General features: G+C 42.7%; 1 protein-coding gene across 2 annotated transcripts in view; it reads right to left on the bottom strand.

The window, feature by feature from the left end:
- macrod2 (mono-ADP ribosylhydrolase 2) overlaps positions 1 to 27940 on the bottom strand; it is a 1142091-nt gene that overhangs the window by 14635 nt on the left and 1099516 nt on the right. For both annotated transcript variants that reach the window (XM_014207733.3, XM_014207725.3), the window contains exons 13-14: positions 27876 to 27938; positions 27066 to 27131 (exon numbers count right to left, since the gene is read on the bottom strand). In XM_014207733.3, coding sequence (XP_014063208.1) covers positions 27066 to 27131; positions 27876 to 27938 — 129 coding nt within the window. The remainder of the gene's footprint in view (positions 1 to 27065; positions 27132 to 27875; positions 27939 to 27940) is intronic.

Genomic DNA, 27940 nt, shown 5'->3' on the forward strand with positions numbered 1-27940 from the left:
TCTCACCCTCTGTCGGTCTCTCTCTGTCTGTCTTTCTCTCTCTTTATCTGTCCTCCTCCCTTCTGTCCGTTGCCAGTAGAGAAGCAGCAATGACAGGCGAGGAAGGACAAAGCAATGATTCCATTCCACCACCGCCACCACCTTGTCTCGCGCTGACGGAGAGAGAGCAAGAGAACCGGCGGGAGTAAATGAAACTGTGCAAGACACCTTTTCAAAAGTCTTTATATTACTCCCTCCCCACTATAATCAAAGTAGCAGGTTTGTCACCCAAATCATCTCCATACCTGTTCACCTACCATGAGGAATTGGTACAAAGACACACGTACAGATAAGTACACATGGGTATATACCTCGGTATTACGTTCATATGGACAATAGACAGAGAATTACCCCAAGGGGACAAAATATGCAGTTGAATTGAATGGAATTGAATTCACTAGTTTACATGCTGTATTTCAAGGTCAGCACATTAAAGGAAGTGTGGAATGTGGTAATATTGTATCCTGCGGTGGTACACAGCATCCTTCTTCTTGTCAGCCTTTTAAAATGAGAGAGCTAAGAGCATCCCTGTATAACATTGCAGAACTGGCCTTATTCCAGATCCCTCCTCTCCTCTCCTCCCAGGTAATAACATCAGAACCCAAGAGCCCTGGTGGCACTTTCTCCTCCTAATAACCACCATTGATGAAAACCCAACACAAACCAAAAAAGAAATAGAATTTAAATTGATTCTGCTCCACAGCCCCCTCTGCCACCCCCGCCACCCTACAGATCCCAGAGAGAGAGAGACAGAGACCTAGACATAGAATGAGAGAGAAAAGAGAGAGAGAAAAGAGAGAGAGAGAGAGAGAGAGAGAGAGAGAGAGAGAGAGAGAGAGAGAGAGAGAGAGAGAGAGAGAGAGAGAGAGAGAGAGAGAGAGAGAAAAATACATTTATTGGCCCAATAGCTACATCATTAAAAGCACAAACTTGACATAACAGGCCTAGAAAGTTAGAACCAAGCCTCCCTCCTCGTCCACTGTACCCCCCTGATGCCCCACACTCCTACAAAGTTCTCCAGATGGTTCACCAGCCCCCCAGTGGTGCAGCGGTCTAAGGCACTGCATCTCAGTGAGAGAATGCTGTGCTGAGAGCTGACAGTATAAGGGTCATCGTTTAGGGGGGAGGAGAAAGAGGAGGGAGCATGATGTGGGTAGAAACACATAAATGAGGTGGAGAAAAACAGGCTTCTGTCGGTCTGGAGAAGGAGAATTTAATTCAAAAAAGAGGAGGAGGATAATTTCAGTCCAAAGAGAGGAAGAGTGGGAGGAGGAGAAGGATTCGCTCAGTCCATAGAGATGAGGAGACAAGGAGATGAAACAACTCACTGAATTAATCTACTTTCTCATTATAGTACTGGACAGCCCAGTTAAGAACTAACAGCATCAACACTGATTGAAATAATTCTCCAAACTCCACATTTAGGAGGAAAGCCCCACATTTTCTACAAGGGTTACTAGATGATATGTAGAGACACAATAATGTCCAACAACCTTCTCCCTCCTTTCTCTCGCCTTTCACTGACACCCTCCCTCCTTTCTATCAACCCTCTCTCTCCTTTTTCTGAACCTCTCCATCCTTTTCTTCAACCCTCTCCCCCCTTTTCTTCAGAGGAAGAAAGGAAAAGGAGGAATATTGATTCAGGGCTTTTGTCTTTTCACAGGAAGACTCGACAGAGGGAGACGGGGCGAGGAGTAGCAAAGGGGAGGAGAGAAGGAGAGTAGGAGAGGCAGTTGTAGTGTTTACTGAACTGATATTGCCCCCCTTCTCGCTCCCCCTTTCCCAGCACCCCTTTTCCTCCCTCTTTATCCCCCTGTCCCTCCTCCTCGTACCCCTGTCCCTTCTCCTCGTACCCCTGTCCCGCGCAGGTCACAGCTCACTGCTCCCTAATTGGCTTAGTGATGCTGAGACAGTGGGCCATATAACACTGGGTCATCATCAAGTGTTTTCCCTCCAAACTACTCTTTCCTTTTCACTCCTTTGAGTGTGTTGGCAGCTCCATTCAGCTAAGCTATTTCACCAGCCTGGGCATCGTACTACAAGCTTGTAACATTTACATATGAAAATGGGACCAGCTTTGTCCACATTTACCAGCTCATTAGTTCCTATTGGTTCAGGCCCTTGTTGATCCGCCAGGCAACCCGTTTTCTCTTGTTTTGCATGAGTGCGGTGATGTCTGCAATTATGTGTTACAAGAAGGATACATAGAAGTGGCCAGGGCCCAGGGCTTGTAATGGGGAGGTAAAGTTAATGAATAAGGGTCTTTGATACTCGTTGAACATAAATACAGTTCAGTTCACATAAAGATCACAGATCACACTAACCATAGACCACCCAGTAGTCATTACAACCCCTCTTTAATTCACACAATGAATTCAGCTCCGCCACGGTAGAAAGGGTTATCTGAAGACGTCAATGGCACCATTGACCCTAACAGGGCTCTTGTTGCGTCTCAAATGGCAGCCTCTTCCCTATGCAGATTTTTTGATTAGCCGACACGCCAACGCTGACAGCTAGTCTTACTGGGGTTCGGCACATAACGAAAAATACATTACAGACAAAATACTTTACAATTTAAAACATTAGTAGTGCACTAAAAAGGGAATAGAGTTCTATTTGGAATACAATCCTCAGTCTTTGTTTTCATTCTTTGCTTATTCTGTGGCAAGGAAGTGCTATTGAGCTGGCAGTGCTACCCCAATATAAAAAACACACTTATTTTACCAGGTAAATTGACTGAGAACACATTCTCTTTTACAGTAACGACCTGAGGAAGAATTGCAGGGGAGAAAATAAGGGACAAATGAGCCAATTGAAAGCTGGGAATGATCACGTGAACATGATGGTATGACAGCCAGATTGGGAATTTAGCCAGGACACCTTGATATCTGGACTGCCTTAGCAACAGCAGTGAACCAGAACCAGAACCAGAGACATTTACCAGATACCCCATCAAGTAAAGTGAGAGGGAAAACGGTTATTGCTGTGGCTAAAATACATTTCCTGCAACATCATTCAACAGCTGTTTTAAAGTTCAATGGAACTGGGTCAGAATTTATCTAGTAGAACTCCCTGGCAGAACTTCGAATGCGCAATACAATTTCCTAAGAATATGTCACTTGGACTGTGCCACTAAGACAAACGCTGGATTCCCTATAGTACACTAGTTCTGACCAGGGATCATAGGGCTCTAGTCAAAAGTAGTGCTCTATATAGGGAATAGGGTGCCATTTGGGACACAACTTCTGTCTTGGTTTAACCTCTTCCTTGGACTCCAGGAAAACGAACTGTCTCAGTTTAATCACCAACTTCTGTCTTGGTTTAACCTCTTCCTTGGACTCCAGGAAGACTAACTGTCTCAGTTTAATCACCAACTTCTGTCTTGGTTTAACCTCTTCCTTGGACTCCAGGAAAACTAACTGTCTCAGTTTAACCACCAACTTCTGTCTTGGTTTAACCTCTTCCTTGGACTCCAGGAAAACTAACTGTCTCAGTTTAACCACCAACTTCTGTCTTGGTTTAACCTCCTCCTTGGACTCCAGGAAGACTAACTGTCTCAGTTTAATCACCAACTTCTGTTTCAGTTTAACCTCTTCCTTGGACTCCAGGAAAACTAACTGTCTCAGTTTAATCACCAACTTCTGTTTCAGTTTAACCTCTTCCTTGGACTCCAGGAAGACTAACTGTCTCAGTTTAATCACCAACTTCTGTTTCAGTTTAACCTCTTCCTTGGACTCCAGGAAGACTAACTGTCTCAGTTTAATCACCAACTTCTGTTTCAGTTTAACCTCTTCCTTGGACTCCAGGAAAACTAACTGTCTCAGTTTAATCACCAACTTCTGTTTCAGTTTAACCTCTTCCTTGGACTCCAGGAAGACTAACTGTCTCAGTTTAATCACCAACTTCTGTCTTGGTTTAACCTCTTCCTTGGACTCCAGGAAGACTAACTGTCTCAGTTTAACCACCAACTTCTGTCTTGGTTTAACCTCTTCCTTGGACTCCAGGAAGACTAACTGTCTCAGTTTAATCACCAACTTCTGTCTTGGTTTAACCTCCTCCTTGGACTCCAGGAAGACTAACTGTCTCAGTTTAACCACCAACTTCTGTCTTGGTTTAACCTCTTCCTTGGACTCCAGGAAGACTAGCTGTCTCAGTTTAATCACCAACTTCTGTCTTGGTTTAACCTCTTCCTTGGACTCCAGGAAGACTAGCTGTCTCAGTTTAATCACCAACTTCTGTTTCAGTTTAACCTCTTCCTTGGACTCCAGGAAGACTAGCTGTCTCAGTTTAATCACCAACTTCTGTCTTGGTTTAACCTCTTCCTTGGACTCCAGGAAGACTAGCTGTCTCAGTTTAATCACCAACTTCTGTTTCAGTTTAACCTCTTCCTTGGACTCCAGGAAAACTAACTGTCTCAGTTTAATCACCATCTTCTGTTTCAGTTTAACCTCTTCCTTGGACTCCAGGAAGACTAGCTGTCTCAGTTTAATCACCAACTTCTGTCTTGGTTTAACCTCTTCCTTGGACTCCAGGAAGACTAGCTGTCTCAGTTTAATCACCAACTTCTGTTTCAGTTTAACCACTGAGCGGAGAACAAAAATGATCCTCCATAGTGACTGTGTTTTAATTCAATCAAGCCCCCCATATGGAGAGGGTTGGATGGGTCTGGTGTCTGGTGGCCTTTGTTTGGGTATAAAAAGCTGGACATCTGTGTATTGCAGCTGAGATCAAGGTGTAGTTCTATAGGCTCTGATAGGCTCTGGTAGGCTCTGATAGGCTCTGAGGGAAGAAGGAACACAGAACCCAACAGACAGCAGAGGCCACGCTTTGAGATCAAAGAAGCCAGCTGAAGGAATTCACCTTCTGAGATATTGACAGACTCCCCACTGTGACGTAAACCACGGATGGATACTAGACACAAGGCGTAGGGTATACTCCCACATCATCGATTTCCCCCCGACTTTTAAAGAGTTGTGGAATAAAAAAGCCTGTGAGACTGAGAAGTCTAGGTATTGAGACGTAGCTGTGTGACAAAAGACTTAAGTTTCTGGAACATTGAACTTCCTGTCTGCAACAAACACAGGCATTCCCCATTTCCCGTTGTTACATGTAACCATGCACCCGTCTATGTCCATACATGTCCTGTTATTGTCTGCAAACTCTGACAGGCTACAAGGGCATGCTTTCTCTCTCTCTCCTTCTATCTTTTTCTCTTTCTCACTCTCTCTCTCCCACTATACTTTTCTCTCTATCTCGCTATCTCTCTCTCCCCAGTCTCCTCCCACAATTGTAGCTTGGGAATCAACTGAGAGAGGAGTTGTAATTTGATGAGGGATGGAGCCTTTTCTGAGCCTTTCGATGACACAGTCAATTATTGCTGAACACAAGGACAAAAAGCCAAATTATCTTCTGTCTCCTAAATGCATGCAAGGTAGAGAAGGTCATTTTCTGCTTGTCTGCATATGGATTTGAGTTATGCCTAAATCTGTGTTCCCTTCTCTCTCTTTCTTTAATTCTCTCTCTATCTTTCTCTCTCTCTCTCTCTCTCTCTCCCTCCCCCTCTCTGGTCCACTCCCTTCTGTCACACTGATGGATTTTGTCTCTAGGTTGTTCAGTGCTGTTTGAAGGGCTGACTAGGGCTGACTAGAGAACACTCCCCACACACAGAGAAAGCACAATCAGTAACACTACAAGAAGTGTAACTTCAGGCATTACACGTCTCTCTATTAAATCTTAATGAACTCTTACAGAATTCTGTCGGTTTGCAGAGCAATACTTTTTCTCAGTTGTATGAAGTAAAGCCTCTGCCAATAGATAAAACTAGGGGAGAACTGGGACGAAGGTAACACACCCAGTTTCTCAGATAACAGCTAGAATGATGTAGTAAAGTCAGCACGTTCCTAATGCGGGGTACGACCTCCCTGCAAAAGAAAAGCCCAGTTCAACCATGTTTTACCAAGTCATCAACAAAACTTACAGACGTAACATTGTGGTAGTTCTGTTCTCAGTCTATTTAATTTCAACTCATTTATCTTAGAAATTAAATTACAGTTGCTAATGGTGGAGGACATATGAAAGTTGTTTGTCATAAAATATGGTGTCTCTAGCTCTATCGATCTCTGAGTAATTAGGAAAAAAACTAAGTGTTACTTTCTGCCTGGTTCTCCCGACTAGTACTGGTGGGCTCACTTAAACACCAGGGTGATGACAGAACAGGCCTGCTGGATCAGCTAAGATTGATCAGCCTAGCTTTTATCCATCTCCTCTTTCTAGCCCAATCTATAACCAAATTACTGCACACAATGAGAGGAAAGGAGACAGGACTGACAGAAAGATAGAAAATAAAATCACAAAGATGAAAGAAGAAGGTAGTGAAAACCTCCCACTGGTTAAGTTAAGAGGAGAGGAGAGATAGGAGAAGAGAAGGGAGGAGAGGGGAGGGGAGGAGAAGGGAGGGTGGAGAAGAGAAGGGAGGAGAGGGGAGAAGAAGGGAGGGTGGAGAGGAGAAGAGAAGGGAGGAGAAGAAGGTAGGGGAGGAGAAGGGAGGGGAGGAGAAGTGAGGGGTGGAGAGGAGCAGAGAAGAGAGGGAGGAGAGGGGAGGAAATGGGAGGTGAAGAGAAGGGAGGAGAGGGGAGGAGAAGAGAGAGGAAGAGAGGAGAAGAGAAGAGAAGGGAGAGGAGGGGAGGGGAGGGGAGGAGAAGGGAGGGGTGGAGAGAAGAGAAGAGAAGGGAGGAGAGGGGATGTTCTGTGCAATATATTATGTCATGTTTTATGTGGACCCAGGAACAGTAGCTGATGCTTTTGCAGCGGCTAATGGGGATCCTAATAAATACCAAATACACTACCATTCAAAAGTTTGGGGTCACTTACAAATGTCCTTGTTTTTGAAAGAAAAGCACATTTTTTGGTCCATTAAAATAACATCAAATTGATCAGAAATACAGTGTAGACATTATTAATGTTGTAAATGACTATTGTAGCTGGAAACGGCAGATTTTTTATGGAATATCTACATAGGCGTACAGAGGCCCATTATCAGCAACCATCACCCCTGTGTTCCAATGGCACGTTGTGTTAGCTAATCCAAGTGTATCATTTTAAAAGGCTAATTGATCATTAGAAAACCCTTTTGCAATTATGTTAGCACTGTTGAAAACTGTTGTTCTGATTAAAGAAGCAATAAAACTGTCCTTCTTTAGACTAGTTGAGTATCTGGAGCATCAGCAGTTGTGGGTTCAATTACAGGCTCAAAATGGCCGGAAACAAAGACTTTCTTCTGAAACTCGTCAGTCTATTCTTGTTCTGAGGAATCCAGGATCCAGTTGCAGAGGGACGTGTTTAATCCCAGGTTCCTTAGCTTAGTGATGAGCTTTGTGGGTTCTCTGGTGTTGATCGCTGAACTACAGTAAATGAACAGCATTCTCACGTAGGTGTTCCTTTTTTCTAGGTGGGAAAGGGCAGTGTGGATTGCGATTGAGATTGTGTCATCTGTGGATCTGTTGGGGCAGTATGTGAATTAGGGTGGGGCCAGGGATTCCGGCATGATGGTGTTGATGTGAGCCATGACCAGTCTTTCAAAGCATTTCATGGCTACCGGCTTGAGTGCTATGGGGCGGTAATCATTTGGGCAGGTTCCCTTCGCTTTCTTGGGCACAGGGACTATGGTGGTCTGTTTGAAACATGTAGGTATTACAAACTCGGTCAGGGAGAGGTTGAAAATGTTAGTGAATACACTTGCCAGTTGGTCCGCGCATGCTTTGAGTACACATCCTGGTAATCGAGTGTCAGAGCCGCTGTAGTAGGATTCAATCTTAGTCCTGTATTGAAGCTTTGCCTGTTTGATGGTTCGTCTGAGGGCATAGCGGGATTTCTTATGAGCATCTGGATTAGTGTCCCACTCCTTGAAAGAGGCATCTCTAGCCTTTGGCTCGGTGCGGATGTTGCCTGTAATCCATGGCTTCTAGTTGGGATATGTACGTACGGTCACTGTGGGGATGACATCGTCGATGCACTTATTGATGAAGCCAGGGACTGAGGCGGTATACTTCTCAATGCGATTGGATGAATCCTGGAACATATTCCAGTCTGTGCTAGCAAAACAGTTCTTTAGCGTAGCATCTGCGTCATCTGACCACTTCCGTATTGAGCGAGTCACTGGTACTTCCTGCTTTGGTTTTTGCTTGTAAGCCGGAATTAGGAGGATATAATTATGGTCAGATTTGCCAAATGGAGGGCGAGGGAGAGCTTTGTATGCATCTCTGTGTGTGGAGTAAAGGTGGTCTAGAGTTTTTTCCCCCTCTGGTTACATATGACATGCTGGTAGAAATTAGGTAAAACTGATTTAAGTTTGCCTGCATTAAAGTCCCCATCCACTAGGAGCGCCGCTTCGGGATGAGCATTTTCTTGTTTGCTTATGGCCTTATACAGCTCGTTGAGTGCGGTCTTATTGCCAGCATCGCTTTGTGGTGGTAAATAGACAGCTATGAATAATATAGATGAGAACTCTCTTGGTAGATAGTGTGGTCTACAGCTTATCGTGAGATATTCTACCTCAGGCGAGCAATACCTTGAGACTTCTTTAATATTAGACATCGCGCACCAGCAGATATTGACAAATAGACACACACCCCGCCCCTCGTTACCAGACGTAGCTGCTCTGACCTGCCGATGCACGGAGAAGCCAGCTCTATATTATCTGTGTCGTCGTTCAGCCACGTCTCGGTGAAACATAAGATATTACAGTTTTTAATGTCCTGTTGTTAGTGTATTCTTAATCATAGATCGTCCAGTTTGTTTTCCAATGATTGCACGTTGGCCAATAATACAGAGTGTAGTGGTGGTCTACCTAGTCATCGGCAAATACTTACAAGGCACCCTGCCCTCCTCCCCTTTTTTCTCCGTCTTTTCTTCACACGGATGACGGGGATTTGGGCATGGTCTTGACAAAGCAGTATATCCTTTGTGTCGGACTCATTAAAGAAAATAAAAATCTTTGTCCAGTTCGAGGTGAGTAATCGCTGTTTTGATGTTCAGAAGCTCTTTTCGGTCATAAGAGATGGTAGCAGCAGCATTATGTACAAAATGAGTTACAAAAACAAATGCGAAAAAGAAAAAAAATAGCACAGTTGTTTAGGAGACCGTAAAACGGCAGCCATCCCCTCCGGCACCATTATGTTGATCCAGTATCCCTGAACACCATTATACCAAAGTAAATTGATGTTTCTGCAAAATTATATAATTACTCCTGTCTAAATAAAATCATTAAAATATTTCACCAGGGAGCATGACTTAGCCACAGGGGATCATTAGCTTCTGTTCTTTATTTAAATAGCTGTGGATTGTTTCAAATCAGAAGTGTGTAGGCCTACGCCTATTTAGGAAGCCTCCAATTTGGGTAGTGATCGTGGCAATAGGTCTAGCTGATTGAGTTGTGGCTGTCAGTGAAAAGAATCAAAAATATGTGTTAAGATAATGTGTCCTGAGTATAGTTTCAAATGTTGCAACAAGAAGGGGAGTATTGTGCGGTAAAGATATAGCACGTTTCTCTCCAGAATGCATGCACTCAGCTCTCCAGAATGCACTCAGTTGTCTCCTGCCAAATCTTGCACATTCATTGTTTCATTGTGTGACTTGTTTGCTTATTTTTGATCAATTCCCCATTACATGTGTCACAAGTAGGCCTAGTAAATGTGCCATTAATCCCCGTCATTTATATTCATTCATGTATTAATTACAGTCATTTACCATTCTCACTCTCAGACTGGAAACATTGTGGCGTTCACAACCTGCTACAGTTTTTATTTATTTAACTAGGAAAGTCGGTTAAGAATAAATTCTGATTTCCAATGACGGCCTACCCCGGCCAAACCCAGACGTAGCTGGGTCCATTGTGCGCCGCCCTCTGTGACTCCCAATCACAGCCAGATGTGATACAGCCTGGATTCGAACCAGGGACTTTAGTGACACCTCTTGGACTGAGATGCAGTGCCCTAGACCGCTGCGCCACTCAGGAGTTGAGCTGTAACAACCTTTGGTTTATTTCATAACCATTACGAGTTCTGTACATTTTTTCATTGTCTTTTGTTTGGAGTGCTCCATGTGAGCAATGAGCATGTGTCTGGTTTCTTCTTTCCTGGTAACGTTGAGAGAGCACACGCGCCTGAGCTCGCATAGAAGTAGGCCTGATTTCTGATTGTCATAACTCACCACGTCCACCACTAATGAGCTGAGCTACTCAGTCATTTTTTTCTCCACCTCACACAGTAAGTTAACAAAGTCAAAAAAATGTTACAACCACTGCGAACGATAGTTCCTCAGTATTTGAAAAATCTTTCCAACCCTCCCGGCCTCGATAATCACCACGGTGTGAAAGAGCACAATATAATGATCTGATGATTCCACATATCCAGTGAAAACGTCATAAAAAACAGCTGTCTGTCCCGAGCCCACTGGCGCAGGAAACTCTGAAGGCTTGTTGATACAATGTTCTAAGTTTGCTATAGCAACAGCTTCAGGCTGGACCCAGTTGATGGTTTGATACAATGTTGTACTTCACTAGCAATAGCTCAAGTCAAAGACAGATAGAAAGGGAGGCAGACAGGCGGACAGGCGGAGTAGAAAGATGAATGTGATTGAAAGAACCAGAATTTTCATCAGGAAATTTTCTACAGTTTTATTTGTTGGCTTTTGGCCTATTGTATTTTACTTAGTTGAAGATAAAGTTATAGGCCTACTGCTGCCTTGGCCTATAGGGTATCTCTGAGTTCTATGCGCTCATTTCTTTAGCCGCCAATGGATCACAGTCTATCAATGTGTCCATATGGCAGAGGCTGGTGCTCTCCCCTTAGTTGAATTTTAACCTTTAGATTCTTGTAATTTTACTTCAGATAATTATGATTAACCATGTGACAATGATTTTGAGAAACAAAAATGTTAATATTGAAATGAAACTGTTCCACAAAAAATATTACATATAAAAATGATCATAACTGGCACGCAGATCGGTATAAATGGTAGGATAAATCGTAAGCTTCCCCAAACTTGAAACTCACTAGCTGCCTATGTTCTTTACTATAACACCCATTTAAAAAAAGGAGGTCCCGTGAAAAAACGTGCCTATGGAAATCAACGGCCCGTCCAACTGATTGGTTCTGGCGCAGGCCCTGAAGAAGCCCATTATCTAAAAATGTTTCTGTCTTTAAGTTATGATGTGAGTAGCCAAGGAATGCACTATCCTCCTAGCTTTTAGTTACAGTAGCCTATGATGTGACGCTTGGGTATTGCAGACAATGTGTGTATCCCAAAAGGCACCCTATTTCCTAAATAGCACACTTCTTTTGAACAGGGCTCATATGTGCCATGGTCAAAAGTAGTGCACTATATAGGGAAAAGTGCTTTATAAATGAATAAAATGCTGTGTTTTCGACCAATGTGAGGTCAAAGAGGGCCATCATACTTTCTGATAGAGCAAGCCGTGATGAGTGCAAAACCTGTCACTTGTGATAAAAACGAAATGCACTATGGTAAACTGCATCTAACGGCTTTAATGAAGTGGCAGCTGCATTCATGTAGATGATGTCGCCATAATCTAGGACAGGAAGGAACGTCGACTGAATGATCTGCATTCTACCATTTATTTTCTCAGCTTCTTAACTAACGCATCAATATGTTTATTAAAAGATAGCTTCTCGTCTATCCAAATGCCCAGATATTTGTAAGCAGGTACACGATCAATGTGGGCACCATCCAAGTCGTGTGTGCTCTAGAGAACAACATATGCTTCGTTTTACCTGCATTAAATACTAATTTAAGGTCAATAAAGGTTTTCTGTAAAACAATGAAGTAGAACTGTAGTTCAGATAGAGCCTGGTCAACAGTGGGGGAAATAGAATACACAACTTTATCGTCCTCATACAGGTGCCGGTTATATACATTTTTTTACAGACAAACCAATATTGTTAATGTATAGAGTAAAAAGTACTGCAGCTAGAACCGACCCCTGTGGGACACCTTTTGTTATATCCAGACAACTTGATTTAACACCATCAGTAGACACACATTGAGTTCTATCTGTCAAGTCATTTTTAAACCAGTTTCATGTAGCCTGACCAACTGAGGAAAGCCTCTGAACTAGTAGTGACTGATCAACAGTATCGAAGGCCTTTGACAGGTCTGCCAAGAGGGCAGCACATTGTTGCCTTTTATCCATATTGTTAACTAAATCATGTATTTATTGTCATAACAATACAGACACAATAAGTGACATAAACAATTGCCGTGTTCCAGACTTAAGAACAACTGATGAGGAGTAGAAATCCCCCAGCAGTTGAAGCATACGTGTGTGTTTGTGTACGTGTGTGTTTGTGTACGTGTGTGTTTGTGTATGTGCGTGTTTGTTTCTGCGAGCATGTTTGTGTTTGTTCGAGCCTAACAATATATTTTCCATCAGACTTTTGAAACACTCAAGATGCATTGCCGTAACTGATAATGCAGCCGGCAGACAAATGACATCCCCTCTTTCAGATGATTCCCCTGTTGCCATTTTCCACCACGAGGGGTGGACACAGAGAGGGAGCTAGTCAAAAGAAGGAATTTCAAAGCAAAGAGAGAAAGACAGAGAGCGAGAGAGAGACGAGTGAGAGATGAGAGAAAGTGAAAAATTGAGACAGGAGAGAGGGAGGGATAAAAAGAGGAAGAGAAAGAGAGAGAGTGACAGAGAAAGAGGCAGAGAGAGAGAGAAAGAGGGAGGGAAGGAGCAAGACAGAGAGAGAGAGAGAGAGAGAGAGAGAGAGAGAGAGAGAGAGAGAGAGAGAGAGAAAGAGAGAGAGAGAGAGAGAGAGAGAGAGAGAGAGAGAAAGAGGGAGCGAGAGAGAGATAGATAGAAAGAGGGAGTGAGAGGGAGCAAGAGACAGATAGAGAGAGACAGAGAGAGAAAGAGAGAGAGAAACCATGTCCACTGTAGCCTATTAGAGGGGGCCCTCTCCTCTCCTCCTCCGCCTCTATTCTTCTCTTCCTTTGATGCCATGTTCTAAGCCATAAGTGAACTGATAATGGACATTGTGCAACAATGGTGGTGTATTCTCCAACATGCACCAAATTACTGACCACGGAATCCAGAGAGACTTTTGATGTTTTCGCTGATACTGTATGTGTTTCTCATTTAGGAGCAGACAGAGAGAGGGGAAAATTGAGGACATAACTCTGTCCTGCTGTGTGTGGATGCAGAGATAGGCATGAATCACTATCCCTATCGGAATTGAATATCACTATCCCTAGCAATTGATGTCTCTAGCTATAGGTAGGAGTGGAATTGAAAAGGAATGTGTGGTACACAGAAGCATCCCTAGCAGTGTTATGAGACAGTATCTGCAATCTAGATAATAATAATAATATATGGTCTGAATTTGCATGAATGAGGAGACTTGTCTAAGGCAAACTAACGTAGATTCCTTAAAGGGATAGTGTGAGATTCTAGTGTCAGATAAACTCATGGATACATTTTTATGTCTCTGTGTGTAGTTTCAAGGGCGTTGGAGGAAGTTTCGCGAGCCAATGCTAACTAGCGTTAGCGCAATGACTGGTAGTCTATCGGTACGCTAGCAACAGCTTGACCACCAGAATCTCACACTATCCCTTTAATGCTGCACACCCATAGTGTCAAAGCAACAATGTGATTTGTTCAACCACTACTCCTTGATTTAATTAAATTCAACACAACTTAATTCAGAAAACCCAGTAGCAGCTTTAATGTACACAGCGTAGACTTAGACGGACAGGCCCTCTCTCTCCAGACCAGAATATCGCTCCAATACAACATCACTCAGAATTCTGACAAGTGTTAATCTACTGCTGACAACCCTTAGAAAGCTGACAACCCCCAGCTCTCTGAAATTACATCTACATCAATAGTGTCCCATGGTGCTGTAGAAAGACTGGAGCCAAAAGGCCCAGAAACGCCAATTAAAGGGAATTTCCTAACCCCTCGCTATTCCTCTAAGAAGACTATTCAACTGGCAACTTTATACTGAGACAAATAGGATGCCAAGAGAGAGAGAGACTATCCTGGTTGTTTTAAAAGACAGACCACATTGAGGTGGAGCTCTACTCCTGTGACGCCGCTGTTGTGTATGAGTGTGTGTGAGTGTGTGAGTGTGTGTGTGTGTGTGTGTGTGTGTGTGTGTGTGTGTGTGTGTGTGTGTGTGTGTGTGTGTGTGTGTGTGTGTGTGTGTGTGTGTGTGTGTGTGTGTGTGTTAGTGTGTGCGCACGTGCGTGTGTGTGTGTGTTTTTATTTTCCATCTCATAGCCAAGGGCAAGTCTACTGCTCTGTTTTACAACTGGTATTAATGTATGCCAGCTAGAAACCCTACTGATGTGCTTGACTCAACACAGACCACTGGGTGTCTGATACACAAATGCACACACCCATGCACATGCACATGCACACGCACGCACACACGCACACACACACACACACAAAAACAAATCCCAATAAAACCAACTGGGAGGGAGGTTTCACTATTCTATCATTGATGGAGGGAAGGAGGTTTCACTATTCTATCATTGATGGAGGGAGGGAGGTTTCACTATTCTATCATTGATGGAGGGAGGGAGGTTTCACTATTCTATCATTGATGGAGGGAGGTTTCACTATTCTATCATTGATGGAGGGAGGGAGGTTTCACTATTCTATCATTGATGGAGGGAGGTTTCACTATTCTATCATTGATGGAGGGAGGGAGGTTTCACTATTCTATCATTGATGGAAGGAGGTTTCACTATTCTATCATTGATGGAGGGAGGTTTCACTATTCTATCATTGATGGAGGGAGGTTTCACTATTCTATCATTGATGGAGGGAGGTTTCACTATTCTATCATTGATGGAGGGAGGGAGGTTTCACTATTCTATCATTGATGGAGGGAGGTTTCACTATTCTATCATTGATGGAGGGAGGTTTCACTATTCTATCATTGATGGAGGGAGGGAGGTTTCACTATTCTATCATTGATGGAAGGAGGTTTCACTATTCTATCATTGATGGTGGGAGGTTTCACTATTCTATCATTGATGGAAGGAGGTTTCACTATTCTATCATTGATGGAGGGAAGTTTCACTATTCTATCATTGATGGAGGGAGTTTTCACTATTCTATCATTGATGGAGGGAGGGAGGTTTCACTATTCTATCATTGATGGAGGGAGATTTCACTATTCTATCATTGATGGAAGGAGGTTTCACTATTCTATCATTGATGGTGGGAGGTTTCACTATTCTATCATTGATGGAAGGAGGTTTCACTATTCTATCATTGATGGAGGGAAGTTTCACTATTCTATCATTGATGGAGGGAGTTTTCACTATTCTATCATTGATGGAGGGAGGGAGGTTTCACTATTCTATCATTGATGGAGGGAGATTTCACTATTCTATCATTGATGGAGGGAGGTTTCACTGTTCTACCATTGATGGAGGGAGGTTTCACTGTTCTATCATTGATGGAAGGAGGTTTCACTATTCTATCATTGATGGAGGGAGGGAGGTTTCATTCTATCATTGATGGAAGGAGGTTTCACTATTCTATCATTGATGGAGGGAGCTTTCACTGTTCTATCATTGATGGAAGGAGGGAGGTTTCACTATTCTATCATTGATGGAGGGAGGTTTCACTATTCTATCATTGATGGAGGGAGGTTTCACTATTCTATCATTGAGGGAGGGAGGTTTCACTATTCTATCATTGATGGAAGGAGGTTTCACTATTCTATCATTGATGGAGGGAGGTTTCACTTTCTATCATTGATGGAAGGAGGTTTCACTATTCTATCATTGATGGAGGGAGGTTTCACTATTCTATCATTGATGGAGGGAGGTTTCACTATTCTATCATTGATGGAGGGAGGTTTCACTATTCTATCATTGATGGAGGGAGGTTTCACTATTCTATCATTGATGGAGGGAGGTTTCACTATTCTATCATTGATGGAGGGAGATTTCACTATTCTATCATTGATGGAGGGAGGGAGGTTTCACTATTCTATCATTGATGTAAGGAGGTTTCACTATTCTATCATTGATGGAGGGAGGTTTCACTATTCTATCATTGATGGAGGGAGATTTCACTATTCTATCATTGATGGAGGGAGGGAGGTTTCACTATTCTATCATTGATGGAAGGAGGTTTCACAATTCTATCATTGATGGAGGGAGGTTTCACTATTCTATCATTGATGGAGGGAGATTTCACTATTCTATCATTGATGGAGGGAGGTTTCACTATTCTATCAGTGATAGAGGGAGGGAGGTTTTTCACTATTCTATCATTGACGGAGAGAGGGAGGTTTCACTATTCTATCATTGATGGAGGGAGGGAGGATTCACTATTCTATCATTGATGGAGGGAGGGAGGTTTCACTATTCTATCATTGATGGAGGGAGGGAGGTTTTTCACTATTCAATCATTGACGGAGAGAGGGAGGTTTCACTATTCTATCATTGATGGAGAGAGGGAGGTTTCACTATTCTATCATTGATGGAAGGAGGTTTCACAATTCTATCATTGATGGAGGGAGGTTTCACTATTCTATCATTGATGGAGGGAGGTTTCACTATTCTATCATTGATGGAAGGAGGTTTCACTATTCTATCATTGATGGAGGGAGGTTTCACTATTCTATCATTGATGGAGGGAGGTTTCACTATTCTATCATTGATGGAAGGAGGTTTCACTATTCTATCATTGATGGAGGGAGGTTTCACTATTCTATCATTGATGGAGGGAGGGAGGTTTTTCACTATTCTATCATTGACGGAGAGTGGGAGGTTTCACTATTCTATCATTGATGGAGGGAGGGAGGTTTCACTATTCTATCATTGATGGAGGGAGGGAGGTTTCACTATTCTATCATTGATGGAGGGAGGGAGGTTTCACTATTCTATCATTGATGGAAGGAGGTTTCACTATTCTATCATTGATGGAGGGAGGTTTTTCACTATTCTATCATTGATGGAGGGAGGGAGGTTTTTCACTATTCTATCATTGACGGAGAGAGGGAGGTTTCACTATTCTATCATTGATGGAGGGAGGGAGATTTCACTATTCTATCATTGATGGAGGGAGCTTTCACTATTCTATCATTGATGGAGGGAGGGAGGTTTCACTATTCTATCATTGATGGAGGGAGGGAGGTTTCACTATTCTATCATTGATGGAGGGAGGGAGGTTTTTCACTATTCTATCATTGATGGAGGGAGGGAGGTTTTTCACTATTCTATCATTGACGGAGAGAGGGAGGTTTCACTATTCTATCATTGATGGAAGGAGGTTTCACTATTCTATCATTGATGGAGGGAGGTTTCACTATTCTATCATTGATGGAGGGAGGTTTCACTATTCTATCATTGATGGAGGGAGGTTTCACTATTCTATCATTGATGGAGGGAGGTTTCACTAGTCTATCATTGATGGAGGGAGGGAGGTTTCACTATTCTATCATTGATGGAAGGAGGTTTCACTATTCTATCATTGATGGAGGGAGGTTTCACTATTCTATCATTGATGGAGGGAGGTTTCACTATTCTATCATTGATGGAGGGAGGTTTCACTATTCTATCATTGATGGAGGGAGGTTTCACTAATCTATCATTGATGGAGGGAGGGAGGTTTCACTATTCTATCATTGATGGAGGGAGGTTTCACTATTCTATCATTGATGGAGGGAGGGAGGTTTCACTATTCTATCATTGATGGAAGGAGGTTTCACTATTCTATCATTGATGGAGGGAGGTTTCACTAATCTATCATTGATGGAGGGAGGTTTCACTATTCTATCATTGATGGAGGGAGGGAGGTTTCACTATTCTATCATTGATGGAAGGAGATTTCACTATTCTATCATTGATGGAGGGAGGGCGGTTTCACTATTCTATCATTGATGGAGGGAGGGAGATTTCACTATTCTATCATTGACGGAGAGAGGGAGGTTTCACTAATCTATCTTTGATGGAGGGAGGTTTCACTATTCTATCATTGAGGGAGGGAGGTTTCACTATTCTATCATTGATGGAGGGAGGGAGATTTCACTATTCTATCATTGACGGAGAGAGGGAGGTTTCACTATTATATCTTTGATGGAGGGAGGTTTCACTGTTCTATCATTGATGGAAGGAGGTTTCACTATTCTATCATTGATGGAAGGAGGTTTCACTATTCTATCATTGATGGAGGGAGGTTTCACTATTCTATCATTGATGGAGGGAGGTTTCACTGTTCTATCATTGATGGAAGGAGGTTTCACTATTCTATCATTGATGGAGGGAGGTTTCACTATTCTATCATTGATGGAGGGAGGTTTCACTATTCTATCATTGATGGAGGGAGGTTTCACTATTCTATCATTGATGGAGGGAGGGACGATTCACTATTCTATCATTGATGGAGGGAGGGAGGTTTCAGTATTCTATCATTGATGGAGGGAGGGAGGTTTTTCACTATTCTATCATTGACGGAGAGAGGGAGGTTTCACTATTCTATCATTGATGGAGAGTGGGAGGTTTCACTATTCTATCATTGATGGAGGGAGGGAGGTTTTTCACTATTCTATCATTGACGGAGAGAGGGAGGTTTTTCACTATTCTATCATTGACGGAGAGAGGGAGGTTTCACTATTCTATCATTGATGGAGGGAGGGAGGTTTTTCACTATTCTATCATTGACGGAGAGTGGGAGGTTTCACTATTCTATCATTGATGGAGAGTGGGAGGTTTCACTATTCTATCATTGATGGAGGGAGGGAGGTTTTTCACTATTCTATCATTGACGGAGAGAGGGAGGTTTCACTATTCTATCATTGATGGAGGGAGGGAGGTTTCACTATTCTATCATTGATGGAGGGAGGGAGGTTTCACTATTCTATCATTGATGGAGGGAGGGAGGTTTCACTATTCTATCATTGATGGAAGGAGGTTTCACTATTCTATCATTGATGGAGGGAGGTTTCACTATTCTATCATTGATGGAGGGAGGGAGGTTTTTCACTATTCTATCATTGACGGAGAGAGGGAGGTTTCACTATTCTATCATTGATGGAGGGAGGGAGATTTCACTATTCTATCATTGATGGAGGGAGCTTTCACTATTCTATCATTGATGGAGGGAGGGAGGTTTCACTATTCTATCATTGATGGAGGGAGGGAGGTTTCACTATTCTATCATTGATGGAGGGAGGGAGGTTTTTCACTATTCTATCATTGATGGAGGGAGGGAGGTTTTTCACTATTCTATCATTGATGGAGGGAGGGAGGTTTTTCACTATTCTATCATTGACGGAGAGTGGGAGGTTTCACTATTCTATCATTGATGGAGGGAGGGAGGTTTCACTATTCTATCATTGATGGAGGGAGGGAGGTTTCACTATTCTATCATTGATGGAGGGAGGGAGGTTTCACTATTCTATCATTGATGGAAGGAGGTTTCACTATTCTATCATTGATGGAGGGAGGTTTTTCACTATTCTATCATTGATGGAGGGAGGGAGGTTTTTCACTATTCTATCATTGACGGAGAGAGGGAGGTTTCACTATTCTATCATTGATGGAGGGAGGGAGATTTCACTATTCTATCATTGATGGAGGGAGCTTTCACTATTCTATCATTGATGGAGGGAGGGAGGTTTCACTATTCTATCATTGATGGAGGGAGGGAGGTTTCACTATTCTATCATTGATGGAGGGAGGGAGGTTTTTCACTATTCTATCATTGATGGAGGGAGGGAGGTTTTTCACTATTCTATCATTGACGGAGAGAGGGAGGTTTCACTATTCTATCATTGATGGAAGGAGGTTTCACTATTCTATCATTGATGGAGGGAGGTTTCACTATTCTATCATTGATGGAGGGAGGTTTCACTATTCTATCATTGATGGAGGGAGGTTTCACTATTCTATCATTGATGGAGGGAGGTTTCACTAGTCTATCATTGATGGAGGGAGGGAGGTTTCACTATTCTATCATTGATGGAAGGAGGTTTCACTATTCTATCATTGATGGAGGGAGGTTTCACTATTCTATCATTGATGGAGGGAGGTTTCACTATTCTATCATTGATGGAGGGAGGTTTCACTATTCTATCATTGATGGAGGGAGGTTTCACTAATCTATCATTGATGGAGGGAGGGAGGTTTCACTATTCTATCATTGATGGAGGGAGGTTTCACTATTCTATCATTGATGGAGGGAGGGAGGTTTCACTATTCTATCATTGATGGAAGGAGGTTTCACTATTCTATCATTGATGGAGGGAGGTTTCACTAATCTATCATTGATGGAGGGAGGTTTCACTATTCTATCATTGATGGAGGGAGGGAGGTTTCACTATTCTATCATTGATGGAAGGAGATTTCACTATTCTATCATTGATGGAGGGAGGGCGGTTTCACTATTCTATCATTGATGGAGGGAGGGAGATTTCACTATTCTATCATTGACGGAGAGAGGGAGGTTTCACTAATCTATCTTTGATGGAGGGAGGTTTCACTATTCTATCATTGAGGGAGGGAGGTTTCACTATTCTATCATTGATGGAGGGAGGGAGATTTCACTATTCTATCATTGACGGAGAGAGGGAGGTTTCACTATTATATCTTTGATGGAGGGAGGTTTCACTGTTCTATCATTGATGGAAGGAGGTTTCACTATTCTATCATTGATGGAAGGAGGTTTCACTATTCTATCATTGATGGAGGGAGGTTTCACTATTCTATCATTGATGGAGGGAGGTTTCACTGTTCTATCATTGATGGAAGGAGGTTTCACTATTCTATCATTGATGGAGGGAGGTTTCACTATTCTATCATTGATGGAGGGAGGTTTCACTATTCTATCATTGATGGAGGGAGGTTTCACTATTCTATCATTGATGGAGGGAGGGACGATTCACTATTCTATCATTGATGGAGGGAGGGAGGTTTCAGTATTCTATCATTGATGGAGGGAGGGAGGTTTTTCACTATTCTATCATTGACGGAGAGAGGGAGGTTTCACTATTCTATCATTGATGGAGAGTGGGAGGTTTCACTATTCTATCATTGATGGAGGGAGGGAGGTTTTTCACTATTCTATCATTGACGGAGAGAGGGAGGTTTTTCACTATTCTATCATTGACGGAGAGAGGGAGGTTTCACTATTCTATCATTGATGGAGGGAGGGAGGTTTTTCACTATTCTATCATTGACGGAGAGTGGGAGGTTTCACTATTCTATCATTGATGGAGAGTGGGAGGTTTCACTATTCTATCATTGATGGAGGGAGGGAGGTTTTTCACTATTCTATCATTGACGGAGAGAGGGAGGTTTCACTATTCTATCATTGATGGAGGGAGGGAGGTTTCACTATTCTATCATTGATGGAGGGAGGGAGGTTTCACTATTCTATCATTGATGGAGGGAGGGAGGTTTCACTATTCTATCATTGATGGAAGGAGGTTTCACTATTCTATCATTGATGGAGGGAGGTTTCACTATTCTATCATTGATGGAGGGAGGGAGGTTTTTCACTATTCTATCATTGACGGAGAGAGGGAGGTTTCACTATTCTATCATTGATGGAGGGAGGGAGATTTCACTATTCTATCATTGATGGAGGGAGCTTTCACTATTCTATCATTGATGGAGGGAGGGAGGTTTCACTATTCTATCATTGATGGAGGGAGGGAGGTTTCACTATTCTATCATTGATGGAGGGAGGGAGGTTTTTCACTATTCTATCATTGATGGAGGGAGGGAGGTTTTTCACTATTCTATCATTGATGGAGGGAGGGAGGTTTTTCACTATTCTATCATTGACGGAGAGAGGGAGGTTTCACTATTCTATCATTGATGGAAGGAGGTTTCACTATTCTATCATTGATGGAGGGAGGTTTCACTATTCTATCATTGATGGAGGGAGGTTTCACTATTCTATCATTGATGGAGGGAGGTTTCACTATTCTATCATTGATGGAGGGAGGTTTCACTAGTCTATCATTGATGGAGGGAGGGAGGTTTCACTATTCTATCATTGATGGAGGGAGGTTTCACTATTCTATCATTGATGGAGGGAGGTTTCACTATTCTATCATTGATGGAGGGAGGGAGGTTTCACTATTCTATCATTGATGGAGGGAGGGAGGTTTCACTATTCTATCATTGATGGAGGGAGGGAGGTTTTTCACTATTCTATCATTGATGGAGGGAGGGAGGTTTTTCACTATTCTATCATTGATGGAGGGAGGGAGGTTTTTCACTATTCTATCATTGACGGAGAGAGGGAGGTTTCACTATTCTATCATTGATGGAAGGAGGTTTCACTATTCTATCATTGATGGAGGGAGGTTTCACTATTCTATCATTGATGGAGGGAGGTTTCACTATTCTATCATTGATGGAGGGAGGTTTCACTATTCTATCATTGATGGAGGGAGGTTTCACTAGTCTATCATTGATGGAGGGAGGGAGGTTTCACTATTCTATCATTGATGGAGGGAGGTTTCACTATTCTATCATTGATGGAGGGAGGTTTCACTAATCTATCATTGATGGAGGGAGGGAGGTTTCACTATTCTATCATTTATGGAGGGAGGTTTCACTATTCTATCATTGATGGAGGGAGGGAGGTTTCACTATTCTATCATTGATGGAAGGAGGTTTCACTATTCTATCATTGATGGAGGGAGGTTTCACTAATCTATCATTGATGGAGGGAGGTTTCACTATTCTATCATTGATGGAGGGAGGGAGGTTTCACTATTCTATCATTGATGGAGGGAGGGAAGAAGGATGGAAGGAAAGGTGGGAGGGAGGGAAAGACGGAGGGAGGGAGGGTGGGAAAGATGGAGAGAGGAAAGAAGGAAGGATGGGAGGGAGGGATGGATGGAAGGAGTAAAGGAGGATAAAGGAAGAGAGGGAGGGAGGGAAAGATGGAGGGAAGGACGAAGGGAGGAAGGAAAGATAGAGGCAGGGAGGGAGGGAGGGAGGAAGGAAGGAAGGAAGGAAGGAAGGAAGGAAGGAAGGAAGGAAGGAAGGAAGGAAGGAAGGAAGGAAGGAAGGAAGGAAGGAAGGAAGGAAGGAAGGAAGGAAGGAAGGGAAAGATGGAGGGAGGAAGGAAGGAAGGGAAAGATGGAGGGAGAGATGGAGGGAGGTATATGAGAAGAAATGTGTGGTGGTTTTTGGAGCACCATATGGCACTTTCTCATACAGCTGGGCTTTCTGCTTTGAGCCTCTGAGACGGTGAGCTGAGAACGACTGTGACTCTGCCACCGTGTGTGTGTGTGTGTGTGTGTGTGTGTGTGTGTGTGTGTGTGTGTGTGTGTGTGTGTGTGTGTGTGTGTGTGTGTGTGTGTGTGTGTGTGTGTGTATTTGTGTGTGTGTGAGCTGCGAACGTCTGTGACACTGCCTCCATGCTATATAAAGAACCCAACACCATCAATACTTAACGCATCACGCCCACCGAGGAATAGAAGAAAGATTTTGGAACTAGGAACTTGTGAGTTCAACGCAACACTCCAAGTAAACAACTAAATAATAGAACAAACAAACAATTGAATAGGCAATGACCAATCATTCCAGGGTGTATTGGGGAAGTTAATCATATTTCTTAAATTCTCATTTGAAATTAATAGTAAGGGCAAAGAGAGAGAGAAAGATAGAGAAAAAAAATATTAAGAGAGAGAAAGACTGAGCTTGTGTAATGGTGCCTTCGTCTCCTATGCTGAGATGGTTGTGATTGCCTGCTGTGCTGGTCTGTCTCTCACCCTCTGCCTCTCTTCTTCTCTTTCTCCCCCTGTCTCCCCTACAGGGTCAGTTCTATTACAGGCTGTACTGTCTCCTACCTCCCCCTGCCTCTCTTCTTCTCTTTCTCCCCCTGTCTCCCCTACAGGGTCAGTTCTATTACAGGCTGTACTGTCTCCTACCTCCCCCTGCCTCTCTTCTTCTCTTTCTCCCCCTGTCTCCCCTACAGGGTCAGTTCTATTACAGGCTGTACTGTCTCCTACCTCCCCCTGCCTCTCTTCTTCTCTTTCTCCCCCTGTCTCCCCTACAGGGTCAGTTCTATTACAGGCTGTACTGTCTCCTACCTCCCCCTGCCTCTCTTCTTCTCTTTCTCCCCCTGTCTCCCCTACAGGGTCAGTTCTATTACAGGCTGTACTGTCTCCTACCTCCCCCTGCCTCTCTTCTTCTCTTTCTCCCCCTGTCTCCCCTACAGGGTCAGTTCTATTACAGGCTGTACTGTCTCCTACCTCCCCCTGCCTCTCTTCTTCTCTTTCTCCCCCTGTCTCCCCTACAGGGTCAGTTCTATTACAGGCTGTACTGTCTCCTACCTCCCCCTGCCTCTCTTAGGCCTGGTCTTAGTATGCCATTACAGACTGTCACCTGACTCACCCTCCCCTCTCTTCCTCCCCCCGCTATCCTCCCCCTGCCTCTCGCCTCCCCATGCCACATGGCTCAGGTAGAAAGCAAAGCAGTCCTACTACGGTATCCTCTATCTCCTGTCCCTCACAGACCGACAAGGACCTGTGCTCTCACTGCTCTCCAACTGTTCACCTACACTACAATCAGCCTCCAGCCCTGGCCTGTTCAGGTGGAAAGCAAAGCATTTCTCTAGAGTCTAAAAAGTATCATTTGTGCTCCTGTCCCTCAAAGACAGACAATGACCTGTTCTCTCACTGCTCTCCAACTGTTCACCTACACTACAATCAGCCTCCAGCAGTGGTCACATTGATTCTTCACTAGAAGAAAAGTACTTGAGTTACAGGCTCCCAGTTGTCTCCTTTTGACATTCAGTTGACCATGCAAAGACGCCGTGGATACAGAGCCAAAACTAAAGGCAGAATCCTTTATTAGCTTCGGTAAAACTAGCGTAGAATGACTGTGTAGAGCCAGTTATGATTTTGGCTCTGTATACTGCCGCACATCAAACTTGAGTTTGGTAAATTGATGAGCCAATCTAGTTAAATCCAACTCGGTTCGGGTCAGTGTTTTCATTGTGTCTATGTCTGACTTTATTTAACACGTTTTATTGAAAACACCCAAATTGCACCCTATTCCCTATATAGTGCTTTACTTTCGAAAAAGAGCTCTAAGGGACCTGGTCAAAAATAGTGCACCGTAGAGGGAATAGGGTGCCATTTGGAACTGTAGACAGTAGATATTGACTCCGACATTCTGTTTTCCTCTCTATGGTTTATTTATGAGTTGCTTTAGCCTAAGAGAGGCTCATTTTAATGTATGGGTGTTCCATACAGGGTTACTGAGGCGATCACTGCTGTGGAATCTAATTTTACCAATACAATACGAGGAAGATTTGACAGATAGACGATCCTTCATTTTCTTTATAAATCTAGCAAACATGTACTGGCCCACGAGCTCTGTGTACTTGTCTTACTATGTTCTTGTTTTGATCGCCAAACCTTTCTCTTTCCAACGCAACGGAACCATATGAATGGAGAATGAAGGAACTGACACCATGTATTGCTGGAAGTAATGCATACAGACAGGACAGATGGCTTACCATAGAAACGAGACAGATATAAACCATTGCAATAAATGACTGTAAACTACTAAACTACTGCATAAACTACTGTACAACTGTATAACTACTGTACTACTATACTGTACTACTATACTTTAACTACTATACTGTATAACTACTGTAGCTACTATACTGTACTACTATACTGTAACTACTATACTGTATAACTACTGTAACTACTATACTGTACTACTATACTGTACTACTATGCTGTAACTACTATTCTGTAACAACCACACTAACTACTACACCATATAACTACTGTACTACTATACTGTACTACTATACTGTATAACTAATATAACTACTATACTGTAACTACTATACTGTATACCTACTGTACTACTATACTGTAACTAATATACTGTAACTACTATACTGTAACTACTACACCATATAACTACTGTACTACTATACTGTACTACTATACTGTATAACTAATATAACTACTATACTGTAACTACTATACTGTATACCTACTGTACTACTATACTGTAACTAATATACTGTATACCTACTGTACTACTATACTGTAACTACTATACTGTAACTACTATACTGTAACTACTATTCTGTAACTACTATACTGTACTACTATACTGTTACTACTACACAGTATAACTACTGTACTACTATACTGTAACTACTATACTGTATAACTACTGTACTACCATACTGTAACCTCTACACAGTATAACTACTGTAACTACTATACAGTACCTACTATTCTGTAACTACTATATTGTACCTACTATTCTGTAACTACTATACTGTAACTACTATTCTGTAACTACTATACTGTATAACTACTGTAACTACTATACTGTAACTACTATACTGTAACTACTACACTGTATAACTACTGTATAAGTGACTGTTTACAGATGAAGCAGATATTTGGGCCATATGGGCAGGACAGACCTAGTAGATATGAATCTGTGAGACTATACTCTGACATGTGTTTGAATAAGGAGGTCCTCTAAGTGATGACGTTTGTATGATGACAAGAGGGAAAGTGTATCCCTTTCTCTGCTGCTTGTGCAGCTTCATTTACAGTAAGTGAACAGGAGCGTCTGTTAAATGGCATACATTATAATAAAAAACAAATGCTGAGTTCCACACGTTTTCCCTACATATTATACTACTTTTGACCAGAGCCTTATGGAACGAGGATGAAGTAGAGGAAGAGAGAGTGGAGGAACAGGGAACTGGTTTGATATTACAAAGACACACTGACACAATCAACAAGCGAGAGAGATAGACTTCACCAGCCTACAGGGTTTGAGAGGACATATTCTGAAGGCAACACTACACTAGGGCTTCCCTGTTCCTACAGAGTTTTCAATAAAAGACAAAGTAGTCAGCCGCGCTGGAGGAAGAAAGAGTGAAGGAGGACAAGGGAATGGAGAAGAGTGAGTGAGAGAGAGAGAGAGAGATAGAGAGAGATGGAGAGAGAGAGAAATCTTACCAGTAGCATCCTTCTCCATTTCTTTATTTTCACTCTTCTCATCAGCTTTCTTTTCCTCTGCTTCTCCTGGACACACACATTTGATATCATTAAAACCTCTCATCTGAGAACACTGAACCATCGAGAGCTCGGAACTATAAGATTCTATCTGCATTTTTGTCAAGATTGAGTTATTGATATAGCCTTGTTCAGTTCAATGTTCTCAACCAATATAGTACTATAAATACCCCAATTTATGTTGTTCAAAAGAATACAAGATAAAAACTCTGGACATCATTCAAACCAATGAGGTTTCGTAATACTGCCATCTATCCACAGTTTTTGGTTTGAGCAGGTTTTAATTGTCACATTGCGAACAACATCCCCTATACACTTCCTGATGAACTCAGTCATTGTGTCAATGTCATTCTCAGAGGCAACCCGGAACATATCCCAGTCCGCGTGATCAAAACAATCTTGAAGCATGGATTCTGATTGGTCAGACCAGCATTGAATAGACCTTAGCACAGGTACTTCCTGTTTGAGTTTCTGCCTATAGAAAGGGAAAAGCAGAATGGAGTCATGATCTGATTTCCCGAAGGCAGGGCGTGCGAGGGTCTTGTAGCCATCCCGGAAAGGAGAGCAACAACAGTTGAGAGTTTTTGAAGCGTGAGTACTGCCTGCAATGCTTGATAGAACTTCGGTAGTGCTTTCCTCAAATTTGCTTTATTAAAATCCCCAGCTACAATAAATGTGGCCTCAAGATAGGAAGAGAGAGTGAAGGAGGACAAGAAAATGGAGGAGAGTGAGTGAGAGAGATCGAGATCTTACCAGTAGCATCCTCCATTTCTTTATTTTCACTCTTCTCGTCAGCTTTCTTTTCCTCTGCTTCTCCT

The sequence above is a fragment of the Salmo salar genome, chromosome 01, assembly GCF_965601325.2.
Source record: "Salmo salar chromosome 01, fSalSal1, whole genome shotgun sequence".
Taxonomy (NCBI): domain Eukaryota; kingdom Metazoa; phylum Chordata; class Actinopteri; order Salmoniformes; family Salmonidae; genus Salmo; species Salmo salar.